Genomic DNA, 12,373 nt, shown 5'->3' with positions numbered 1-12,373 from the left:
TTGTTCTGACCCTCAACCATAAGTTTATTTGTTGCTATTGCAGTACTGTCATTTCGATACTGTTATGAATCTTAATGTAAATTTCTGATATGCTACCCCTGTAAGAGTTTTTAGACCTCATAGTTAACGGTTATAGTAAACAATCTTTTTGAAATCTGGTTCAAGTATTTCAATTTAACTCCTCTAATTTCAAAACTTATCCTTAGAGCCTTATTTGTTTTGTTGTTTATTTCAGTTAGTACACAGAATAAAGAGTTTTATTATGATATATTATAGTAACTTGACCACATTTGCCCATTCACTATTCGTTACCACCCTTCCTCCTCCTCCTTCATTAGCCTTCCTCATATCCCCAGATAGTTCCCAGTTCTCTTCCATCCATTTTTTTCATGTTGTGTGTGTGTGTGTATGTGTAGATTCCATGTGGGAGAGAAAAGTATGTTTTTGTGTTTCTTTTTTTTAACTAGACAATGAATTTTATTAACCTTTTCCAAACTTTTACCCCAGGCTTCTTCAGCTTAATTTGCTGCAAAGAATGAATTAGGTATAAGCAAAAACTGAAAAGAGCTCAGTGCCCAGGGGACTTGGGCTTTATAATGTTAGAGATCTAGATTTTGTCAGATTCATAATAAACAAATATTTTTAAAAAGCAGTCATAAAATAGCAGCCCCTGTGACTTCTGCAAATGTCACCTTCTTTAGAAGTTGCTTCAATTCAGTTTGCTTCATTCTTAGAAGCCTCATCAAAATTCTCTAACAGATCTGGAACTTCAGCATCCTCCTCCTCTCCAGTAGCAAGTGGTGCTTTCCCATCCACAGATTGTTTGGGCAGAGCTTCAGCCAGTCTCCTTAAACTAGTCAGACTGTCTGCACCGAGCTGGTTTAGGATGCTGGGAAGCGTTTCTGTCAGCTGCTTTGTCTCAATGTGGCCTGTAATGGTGAAAGTGTTTGCTGCTAGAGAGGCCTGAACTTTAGGGTTGTTAAAATGGATCACTGTTCCTTGGTTTGTAAACATGTTCACCTGTTCAATACCAGAGATTTTGTTTAAGGAGAACTGCAATTATTTATCATCTGCTGTGGCTGTTCTGTGAACCACCTTCTTTCCACAAGCAGTTCCTTTCCCACCAATGCGCGCTTGTGCCTGCAGTTTGGGGAGATTTTCCTGGTTCATGATCGTTTATTTCATTTTGTCGGAGTGAAACAAATGGGGCCGCGTGGGGAACTAAGGTTCACACTCAGGGGGTCACAGGAAGGCGCACACACGCAGGAACGCAAGATGGCAGCTCTGTATGGTTTTTATATCCATTATTCTTATTGTTCTCATGTTCACATTATGACATCGTTTCCCCTCATATACCCCTTGTACTTTCATATTTTAGAACATATTTCATGTTCATAAAATTTACACTTTCACAGAAAGGCTTTATTTTGCCTTGCAATTTTTTAATACATTTTCTCCACCTAGTTAAAGATATTTTGTATGTTTTTGGCTAAATGATGCATGAAGATATAGATATTTATTTTAATATGAAGTAGACAAAATTATCACATAAGTTATATGTAAGTTATAAGAGAACAGACCTTAGAAAGATGAATATAGAGTCGTTTCAAAGCTATAGATTACAAATGAGAAAGTGGCCCTATGTTCAGATGTCTCTGCCCCATTCACCCTAGTCCCTTGCAGGTATTTATACATCTTAAAAGTTGCCCTCTTGTTACTGTGAGAACCAAAGCTAGCCGGAATATTGATATAAGATCAGTATACTGAAAATCAAATTCAGTGAGAAATAGAAGCAAAACAGGAGCAGGAGATAAAATGGAAACAGAAGATATTTACGACCTATTTCTTACCATCTCTTGTTTGTTTATTTAGGCTTTGTGGACATTGACAAGTTCACTCAGTGTCTCAGTTCTGAGAAGAAAAAAGTAAAATTCAGAAAGAATTGAACTTTCTACCTTTCTTCTAGAAACAGGAGAACATTCGGATCATTAAATCCTGCAAATGCAACTTAGAATCTTTCTTGGATCAGCTTGACTCTCCGTTATTCTACACTCAAAGATTCCATTGCCGAGATCAATGAACACATTGCCTGCATTTGATCATTTGGCATTTTTCGAGCCAAACCAAAGCCTCAAAGTAAATATTTCCTACATAGATCATTGAGGCCACAAATGAAAATGTAAGGAATAGCAGTAGGAAAAATATTGCTTTAAAGTTCCTTGCAAACCATACTGCATGAATTAGTTATGAAAGAATGCAGCTGGCAAGGGGCGCCTTACACAGAGGAGGACAGAGAAAGAGAGCATTCGAACATTTTCACTATTTTCAAATGCTACAACTCCAAACCTCCAGGATTGTCACTTTTTTCACATGATAACTAATCTGAGAGCCTACTGTTCCTTAAAGTTGTAAATTTCTCTTCAGTAGTTTTCCAGGAACCACAGAGGAGTCAAACTAACATATAGTCCTTCAGAATTTAATTCCAGAGAGAAGAAATTCACAGGAACTTACCAAGTTCTATATGCTGTTGGGGTGAAATACAAGTAGGGATAACAGCTTTAGAAATATAAGTAAGGTTTTTTTAATAAATTGCCCCCAGGTGACAGATAATTGTACAGACCACATTAATGTAGCCACTATACTTTAAAAGCTGTTCCTTTCTCAATTGCTCAATGATTCAGTCTTTGGCTTTGGGAGAATAAGGCCCATTCAGCTAAATTTACACTAATTTCTTCCAAGCACACTACATAATTGCTCAGAGGAGAAACCAAGACTTTTAGCTCCCCAAGTTGTCTCATTTGATAAATGTGCAGTCATTTTGAAGAAATGCATTTTAAACCATATGGAATCCACTGTTTAATATGGAGCTGCATGGTTATGTTGTTCAAATAGCACCTTTATCAACTAGTCAGACAATCATTGTTGTTGTTTTTTTCTCAGATAGAAGCAATTATTTGGTATTTTTCCAAATGAAGATATTAACTTACAGATTAAATATCAGATTGCAGGTTTAAAGTAATCCTAATCATTCATATTTTCAATGACATCTATAAAGCAACTAATGTGTGGGAAAATATTACTTTAGACACACATGAAAATAATATGGTATGTCAAATCATTTTTGTTGTTGTTGTTAAGTAATGTCAATGATTTGGCCAAAAATTTCTCACTAATACATTTAAGGGATAAGCATCTTCTGAATGTCAAATATATATAGCCGCAAAATCAAGCCAGTATTAACTATCATATATTTGTATATAAAAACAAAGTTATAAAAATAAAGAAAGGTTTAAATGCACATGACAGCAAAAGTTTTACTTTATCAAAAGGAAATCTGACTTTTGATATTATATATACTATCAGTGGACACCAAACTTGTCACAACCACTTTGAGTTTTATTGTGAATTTTTTTGGGGAAGTGAGGGAAGCCAATATGTAAGGGACACTTGAAGCCTTAAGTGACTGGGTATCATCGACAAACACCCCAGTACCTCAGATACGTGGTAGTTAGCAAAGCCCTCCCAGGTCAGGCTTAAGGCATTGGCAAAGCCTTTCTCCAGTCCATCTATGAATGTTTACAAAATGGACAAAAAGCATCAAGCATAGCTTTCTCCTCCCAGGAGGATCATGATCCTGTTCCCTATAGATACCTCCTACAATGAATACATAATCCCTACTCCTATGTTGAGGTTTGGGTTGTTGAGTAGAGTATTAGGGCTCACCCAAGAAAGTGAGCACAACCTATCAGATCTCAGCTTTTCTGTACACGTGTCTGTTTATCTGTCCTTTCCTCACTCTGCCGCTGTTCCAATCAGGTGTCTAAAAAGCCATATAGGATGTGGTGAACTTCGATTCTTATGAATAAAAACTGGTGGTCAGAAAGCTGGCTTTAAGATCCTGATTGTTTTTTAGTAAATAAAAATCCCAATTAGAGTATTTTCAATACTCTAAAATACATGATCATTTTCTTTTCTAAAATTTTGAATAATAATTGGTCTCAGTAAGATTTTACTTGCCCCAAACAAATTAATATCCTATCCTATTCAATTAGTTGAAAATAGGTCCTTAATGATATTATTGGTGTCTCTCTAATAAACCTCTTGCTTAATATCTACCCCCAGAGATCATCCTCTGTAAAACCCTTTGCATGGTTGGGAGCTTGAAGAAAGCAACCATTCATTCCTTCCTTGAAAAAAACATCTGGGTTCTTTCCAGTTTCTGACTGTTATAAAAAAGGCAGCAATGAACATAGTGGAGCATGTGTCCTTGTTATATGTTGGAGAATAGTTTAGGTATATGCCCAGGAGTGGTATAGCTGGGTTTTTAGGTAGTACTATGTCCAATTTTATGAGGAACTGCCAGATTGATTTTCATAGTGGTTGTACCAGCTTACAACCCCACCAACAGTGGAGTTCCTCTTTCTCCACATCCTCGCCAGCATCTGCTGTCATCTGAGTTTTTGATCTTAGCCATTCTAACTGGTGTAAGGTGGAATCTCAGGGTTATTTTGATTTGCATTTCCCTGATGACTAAGGATCTTGACATATCTTTAGGTGTTTCTCAGACATTCAGTATTCTTCAGTTGAGAATTCTTTGTTTATCTCTGTATGCCACTGTTTAAAAAAATTTTATTGGATATTCTCTGTATTTACATTTCCTAGGGTTATTTGGTTCTCCGAAGTCTAACTTCTTGAGTCCTTTGTATAGATTGAATATTAGCCCTCTTTCAGATATAAGACTGGTAAAAGATATTTTCCCAATCTGTTGGTGGCTGTTTTGTCCTATTGACAGTGTCTTTTTCCTTACAAAAGCTTTGCAATTTCATGAGGTCTCATTTGTTGATTTTTTGATCTTAGAGCATAAGGGATTGGTGTTCTGTTCAGAAAAATTTTCCCTGTGTCCAAGTGTTCAAGGCTTTTCTTCACTCTTTCTTCTATGAGGTTTAGTGTATCTGGTTTTATGTGGAGGTCCTTAATCAAGTGAGGTAATCCAGTCACAAAAGAACCCATATGGTATGCACTCACTGATAAATGGTTATTAGACCAACAGCTCTGAATACCCAAGATACAATTTACAGATCACATGAAGCTTAAGAAGAAGGAAGACAGAAGTGTGGATGCTTTAGTCCTTCCTAGAAGACGGAACAAGATACAAAAGGGGAAATATGAAGACAAAGTGTGGAGCAGAGACTGAAGGAAAGGACATCCAGAGATTGCCGCACTTGGGAATCCATCCCAAATACAAACGCCAAACTCATACACTATTATTGATGCCAAAACGTGCTTGCCTGTTATAGCTGTCTCCTAGGAGGATATGCCAGAGCCTGACAAATACAGAGGCGGATGCTCACAGCCCACCACTGAATTTAGAACTGGGTCCCCAATGGAGGAATTAGAGAAAGGATTGAAGGAACTGTTTACAACCCCAAAAGAACAAGATTTCCAAATAATCAGACTCTCCAGAGGTCCTAGGGACCAAACCACCAACTAAAGAGTACACATGGTGAGACTCATGGCTCTACCACATATATAGCTGAGGATGGACTTGTTGGGTATCAATGGCAGGAGAGGCCCTTGGTCCTGGGAAAGCTTGGTGCCCCAGGGTGGGAAGGCAGGAGTAGGTGGGAGTGTGGGGGAGCACTCTTATAGAAGCAGGGTGAGGGAGGATGGGATAGGGAGTTTCAAGAGGGGTAAATGCGAAAGGATACACCATTTGAAATTTAAATCAAATATCCAGTAAAAATAATAATACATGGATTAGAGAAAGTGTTGTGATAGATAAAATTCTAATTTCTATGGCTTTAAGGAAAAACAAAGATACGTCAATGAGCCTGTACAATGCTTTTAAATTTTCCAAATAAAAAGATAAATATAACACACACATATATATATATATTTGTAAATATATATCATAATAAAATGTCTACTCATTTTTTAGAAATATAAAAAAACAACTAGAATACAAATATAAATAGAGATATACTTAATTAGATGTTCAATAATTACTTAGGGGATGACTAATCTGGTAAGTCTACAGAAATTTGAGATTACAGGACTACAAGTAAGAAAGCAAAGAATGTAAAAAAGTCCACAAAGAAGAATAATAGAAGTTCAGTTGTAGAAAAGAAGAAATTTGCACACATGGGTTGGTCCATAATCCTGTTACATAAGTATATGAGGACTGCCTTATGTTGCCTCGGTGAAAGATGTGTCTAATCCTGTAGAGTTGATACCCCAAGGAAGGGAAATGCTGTGTGTGTGTGTGGGGGTTTGTTCAATGTGTTGGGGGGAGCACCCTCTCAGATGCAAAGAGGATGGGAGGATGGTGTGAAAAACCCTGGGAGGGAGTCCAGCAAGGGTGACAACATCTGGAATGCAAATAAATAAAATAATTTAATAAAAATAAAAGTCAGATAATAGGTATAAATATATAAAAATTATCATTTTTGAATATAACTGATGATTACATATATATGTCAATTTACAAAACAATTTGATAGTACCAAATAATAAAATGCATGCAGAATCTACAATTCTGCAGTAACATTTCAAGTCTATATTTTGTATAAATTTACTGTACACAGCGTACACATACAAGAATTCTGCCATCAGTATTTTTCATGTAAAAAATCAACTCCTCAGTTTGAATTCAAATAAACAGATTTTTATGAAGAATATTATATTTCAGTTTCTACATAAATACAAACTTGGACATCTTGGTATGAATACTTTATGCTATGTGTACCAAGGTAAGCCAAATATTCAAAATGTGGCACCAATGGAGTATCTAGCATTTTCATATAAGTTAAAACAAAATAATTGGAGGACAGCCATGTGTAATAACTGCACATTGTATAAGGCAAACCTCTAATACAGAGTTAGTTTTCAATGAAACATATATATGAACACACACACACACACACACACACACACACACACATATGGCACATATATATGGTAATAAGAATGTAATAGACTTAATTTGTATAGTTAATATATAAAAATGCATGCTATCTCAGAATTTATCTCTAAAGGATATGGTCTGGAGTGTTATGTAAACATTAAAGCTGTGAGGCAATATACCTTCACAAATAAAACATGGAACAAATCTCTATGTGTTCTCATTCTGTTAATGCAGGAAGGGGATTTTTCCCTATAAACTGTTTAAAAATCTCATCAGAGACCCACTCATATTTGAAACAAACCATTTCATGTGAAAAGGGTTACTGAATAATCATTGCTTGTTTCCTGAAATAGCAACTGTGCAGTGGCTTGATAATATTATTTTGTAAGTGCAGTAACACTAAGAGAGGACCCACTGACTATGCAGTCCCCCATTCTTATATGTTAACCTGCTTTGAATTCCACATAACTGCAGTTTGACGGAGAATAGACCTGTTACTTATTTCTTTATTTCTACATATGCAGGATTCTATACAATACAGGCTTCTACAGTAAATAACACCAAGTTATATTCATAAGATCTGTGGTCTCAACTTATGTAACTAACAACATATCCTTTCTTTTCTTTTGTGCTCATGCAACAAGCCTTTTTTCCTGACCTTAATTTCTGCGCCATTAATGCACATAGATTTTAGCCAAGAAGCCTTCAAAAGCACTCTTAACGCCAGCTTAAGGAGTATAATTGTTCTGTCATCCTATGCATAATGCACAGAGATATTCTTGCATATGTTGTATTTGTTGCAATTTTAATGTGACTTATCAAGAAATGGAAAGGTGTACATCAATTTGTCGTACTGACTTTCTTGATTTTTCATTTCATAATTTACTATAGATAACTATTGCTATAAATATTTTTATTTAAAATACTGGGAGAATACAAGATCTTAAAATTTGTATATGAGAAAAGTATGATTATACTATACTGATTTATTGTAATATCCATTTATAGAAGTACTTGTAGAAAATTAAAAGATCAGAGTAAAATACACTAAAAAGTAAGCTATTTTCATTTTGCAAAAGCTGTCAGTGTTTTTCCTGTTTTGACCACAAGGGGACGCAAGGAGACCAAATACAAGAAAATTTATGAAAGGGCTTTGATTAAAAATTTTACAGTTGTTTTTAAACTGTTTGAAAGGTGATTTATTTCACCACTGGTGTGTATTTATTTTTTGAAACACAGTTTCACTGAACATTAGAGTTGGCTAAATATTAAGTCATTCCATATTCTTCCCCGGATTTGGAGCTAAGAAAATAGTTTTGTTGTTTCCTGAAAAAGCTTAGTCCTCTTTGTTTGATTTAGAAAAAAAAAGTTAACAAGAACACGCCTGTAACTATCACTGTACTGGGCAGATATTTCAAGATAGACTGAAACAGCTTTTGTTAAACATGGTGTCTTAAGAGGTCATGTACATTTCAGAGTGAAGTTTTAGTAATTCACGAGATTTATTTTAAAATAATTTTTAATGATTAACTTTCAGTTCAGAATATATAAGAATACATAATCCATTGCTTGCCAGCCATATCCTGCTTTGTCTGTCTCTCTTTCTGTCATACACACAGAAACACACACACACTCTTTCTCTCTCTCTGTCTCACACACACACGCTCACACACAAAGAGACAGAGACAGAGACACAAACACAGAGAAGAGATAAAGACAGAGACAGAAAGACAGAGAGAGACACAGAGAGACAAAGAGAGAAAGAGAGAGACAAAGAGAGATATAGAGAGACAGAGAGAGACAGACAGAGAGAGAGGGAGAGAGAGACTACAGAATGAGGCAAACCCAGCATGTTTTAATAAAAACATAAATAATTTAATGACATAAATATAGAAATAAAATACATTTTTAGACTCCAGGAGTATTACCTTTATGTCTGTAAACTATTTGCTACAACTTCAGAAAGAGAGTATTAATAGAAAAGGAGGGGGTAAAACCAAGCAAAACAGAACTTCAAAATGGAAAAATGTTTCAACAACTTTAAAAAGCAGATATTTCCCAAGCGAAATATGTTCCATTTGAAATGTTATACAAGCCAAAATGCAAGCAAATGGTTTTCAACTTTAGGTAAAAGAAGTTGGAAATAAATTTGAATGTTTATTTTACCCTTCAGCCAGCCTACTATGGAAGTTGACAGTGATTCTTTTGGTAAGGGCTGTATGGAGCAAGAGTCACAGATTTAGAAAATTCCACAATACATACATACATACATACATACATACATACATACATACATACAACATGATTTTAAAAGTAGTATTGTAAATTCTTATCTCTTCTACAGGAAAGATAGAAGAGAAAATATGAACTGGAACACTGATAATGTACTAAAGTTTTGAATTATTTCACAAGAAGTTAAAATCAGATTTCTCACAATATATCCAGTAACGATTGCCAGAGCCAAGGGCTGCTTTCCCAAACTCTTTCTTTTATTTTATAAAATGCAACTATAATCTATGTTCTTTAAAAGTGTTCTGCTGAGTTTTGTTATCACATCTAGTTCAACCCATTTGGAAATATTAAATCCTTTATGTTAAAAGCTGCCTCTTTATTGAGTCTGTTCATTTGCTTATTTAGCAAATATTTATAGGGTGTGAACTATATGTAAGCAACTTTGTTTTAGGAAAGAAATACAGCATGATCTCCTAAAAAGGGAGGTTTTTACTAGCTGAAGGAGAACAAATTACAGAACAGCCAAGATTAAGTTGTCACAGACATGAGACATATTATGAGATATACCATATGGATAGTAAATGCACTGAGATTTCAGAAATGAAATGGAGTGTAGAAAGTGAGTACACAAAATGATGACTGAGGGGCAGGAAATACCTGGGATTTTCCATTAAGCAGTTAGTTCTGAACTAATTAATAAAACTACACATTTACATGTTGATTTAAAGAGAAAAAATTTACATATTTATTTAAAGAGAAAGAATTTACATGTTGATTTAAAGAGAAAGAATACACACTGGTCTCACTGAAGTAAATAGATTATATTCAGAGATGATGATAAATTAAATTATAACAAATGAGAGCCAGATGGTTATAAACACTAGATGATATACTTTATCTAGTATGAAACTGTTCAGAGCAGTAGAGCAGATGAATGGGATAAAAGGATATGGAGAAGACCAAACCACGGACCGAAGAACATGCAAGGGCTGGTCTGAGGTCACCAGCACATATGTAGCAGAAGGCTGCCTGTCCTGCCTCAGTTGGAGAGGATTCACCTGATCCTGTAGGGTCTTGATGTCCCAGGGAAGGGGGATGCCTGGGGGAGACACCCTCTCAGAGTTGAAGGGGAGGGGGAGATGTAGGAAGAATTCTGAGGGGGAACCATGAGGGGGAAACATTTGGGAAGTATATTAATAAAGTAATTAATTAATAAAGAAATATGCATTCCATGACTAATCTGCACTTGTATAGAATGTCTTTATATAGCACAGCACTGTGTACAATGTATATATTAATTTTTAAAATAAGTAAATAAATGAAGTGAGGAAATAGTTCAGTGGATAAGGTAACAAGCAGAGGGGCACAACTCTGAATCTCCAGTACCTACATAAATTCTGGGAATGCAAATGTAATGGCAATACTGTGAGTGGTCAAGACAAGGAAAGGTGACTGGAATTTTCTCACCCTTAGTATACCTCCTTGTTTAAAGAGAGGCCTAGTTCCAAGAGAGTGAGGCAAGGGGATAACTGACATTCTTTTCTGTCTTCCACATTCATATGTACAGGCAAGCTCACTTCTACCTGCACATGCACATGCATCACCTACAGCTACTTCTTGCACCAATAATTAGATAAATAAACTGGGATAACATTGAAGAATTTGATTCAAGTAACTGAAAAAATTCACGAGTCTTTTTTTTTAAATTCCAGTTTACTTTATGCAGTCCAGGCAACCAAGGAATTTTTTATTGGATATTTCATGTATTTACATTTCAAATATTATCCCCTTTCCCGGTTTCCCCTCCGGAAACCATCCTTCTCATACTCCCTCCTTATGCTTCTATGAGAGTGCTCCCCTTTCCAACCACCCATTCCCACTTCACTACCCTGGCATTCCACTATACTGGGTATACGAGCCTTCACAATACCAAGGGCTTCTCCTATTGATGCCAGACAATGCTATCCTCTGCTACATATGAGGCTGGAGCCATGGGTCCCTTCCTCCATGTGCACTCTTTAGTTGGTGGTTTAGTCCCTGGGAGCTCTGGGGTGTCTGGATGGTTGATATTGTTTTTCTTCCTATGGGGTTGCAAACCTCTTCAGCTCCTTCAGTTCTTTCTCTCACTCCTCCACTGGGTTGTGTGCTCAGTCCAATGGTTGGCTGCAAGCATCTGCCTCTGTATGGCTCAAGCTCTGACAGTCTCTCAGGAGACAGCTATAACAGGCTTCTGTCAGCAAACACTTCTTGGCATTCGCAATAGTGTCTGAGTTTGGTGGCTGCATATGGGATAGATCTCTGGATGGCCTTTCCTTCAGTGTCTGCTCCATACTTTGTCCCTGTATTTCAGTTAGACAGGAGCCCTTCTGGGTTAAGAATTTGGAGATGAGTGGGTGGTTCCATCCTCCAACCAGGGTTGGACTTGCCTAACCTGTAGATATGGTCTCTTTAGGTTCTCTCTACCCTTTGTTAGACATTTGAGCTACTCTCATCCCCATTGGGTCCTGGGAGCCTCTTGCTTTCCTGGCATCTGAAACTTGGTGGTGGTCACCTCCAGTTACCCATCTCCCATTGCTACACACCTCTGTTCAAATTCCTGACCCTCTGTATATCATTCCCATCTCCTCCTATACCTGATCTTACTTCCTCTTTCCCCCTTCCTGTTCTCTCTTCCTCCAAAGTCTCCCCACCCTCTACCTCCCTTGAATATTTTGTTTACCCTTCTAAGAAAAAATGAAGCATCCATATTTTGGTTTTTCTTCTTGTACTTCATATAGTCTGTGAATTTTATCTTGGGTATTCTGAGCTTTTGGGCTAATATCCACTTATCAGTGAGTTCATACCATGTGTGTTCTTTTGGGATTGGGTTACCTCACACAGGATGTCTTTTCTACTTACATCCATTTGTCTAAGAATTTCATGAAGTCATTGTTTTTAAATGTATCACATTTTCTGTATCCATTCCTCTATTGAAGGACATCCGGGTTCTTTCCAGCTTCTGAATGTTATAGATAAGGCTATGTACATTGTTGAGCATATGTCCTTTTTATATGTTGGAGCATCTTTTGGGTATATGTACAGGACTGGTATAGCTGGGTCCTTAGGCAGTCCTATGTCCAAAGGTAGCTGTAATTTACAAAGAGAAGAAGATAAGAGGATTGAAGACTATTGCCATAACCTATAGACAAGAAAATACAGAGCTGAACAATGATGATAGTGTTCTTGATCAGATCTTAA

At 36.4% G+C, this 12,373-nt stretch overlaps 1 protein-coding gene across 1 annotated transcript; it reads right to left on the bottom strand.

The window, feature by feature from the left end:
* Nucleotides 1-714: 714 nt before the first annotated feature.
* Nucleotides 715-1,170, bottom strand: LOC308414408 (transcription factor BTF3-like; the record flags this gene model as incomplete). The annotated part of the gene is made up of 2 exons (XM_080909636.1): nucleotides 715-1,020; nucleotides 1,096-1,170. 2 exons carry the CDS (start codon nucleotides 1,168-1,170, stop codon nucleotides 715-717), a joined length of 381 nt encoding a protein of 126 aa, XP_080765762.1.
* Between the last annotated feature and the right edge of the window lie 11,203 nt (nucleotides 1,171-12,373).

Source organism: Micromys minutus (assembly GCF_963924665.1).
Source record: "Micromys minutus genome assembly, chromosome: X".
In the NCBI taxonomy this organism is placed as follows: domain Eukaryota; kingdom Metazoa; phylum Chordata; class Mammalia; order Rodentia; family Muridae; genus Micromys; species Micromys minutus.
Note: the sequence above shows the minus strand (reverse complement) of the source record. Positions and strands in the feature narration are given on the sequence as shown.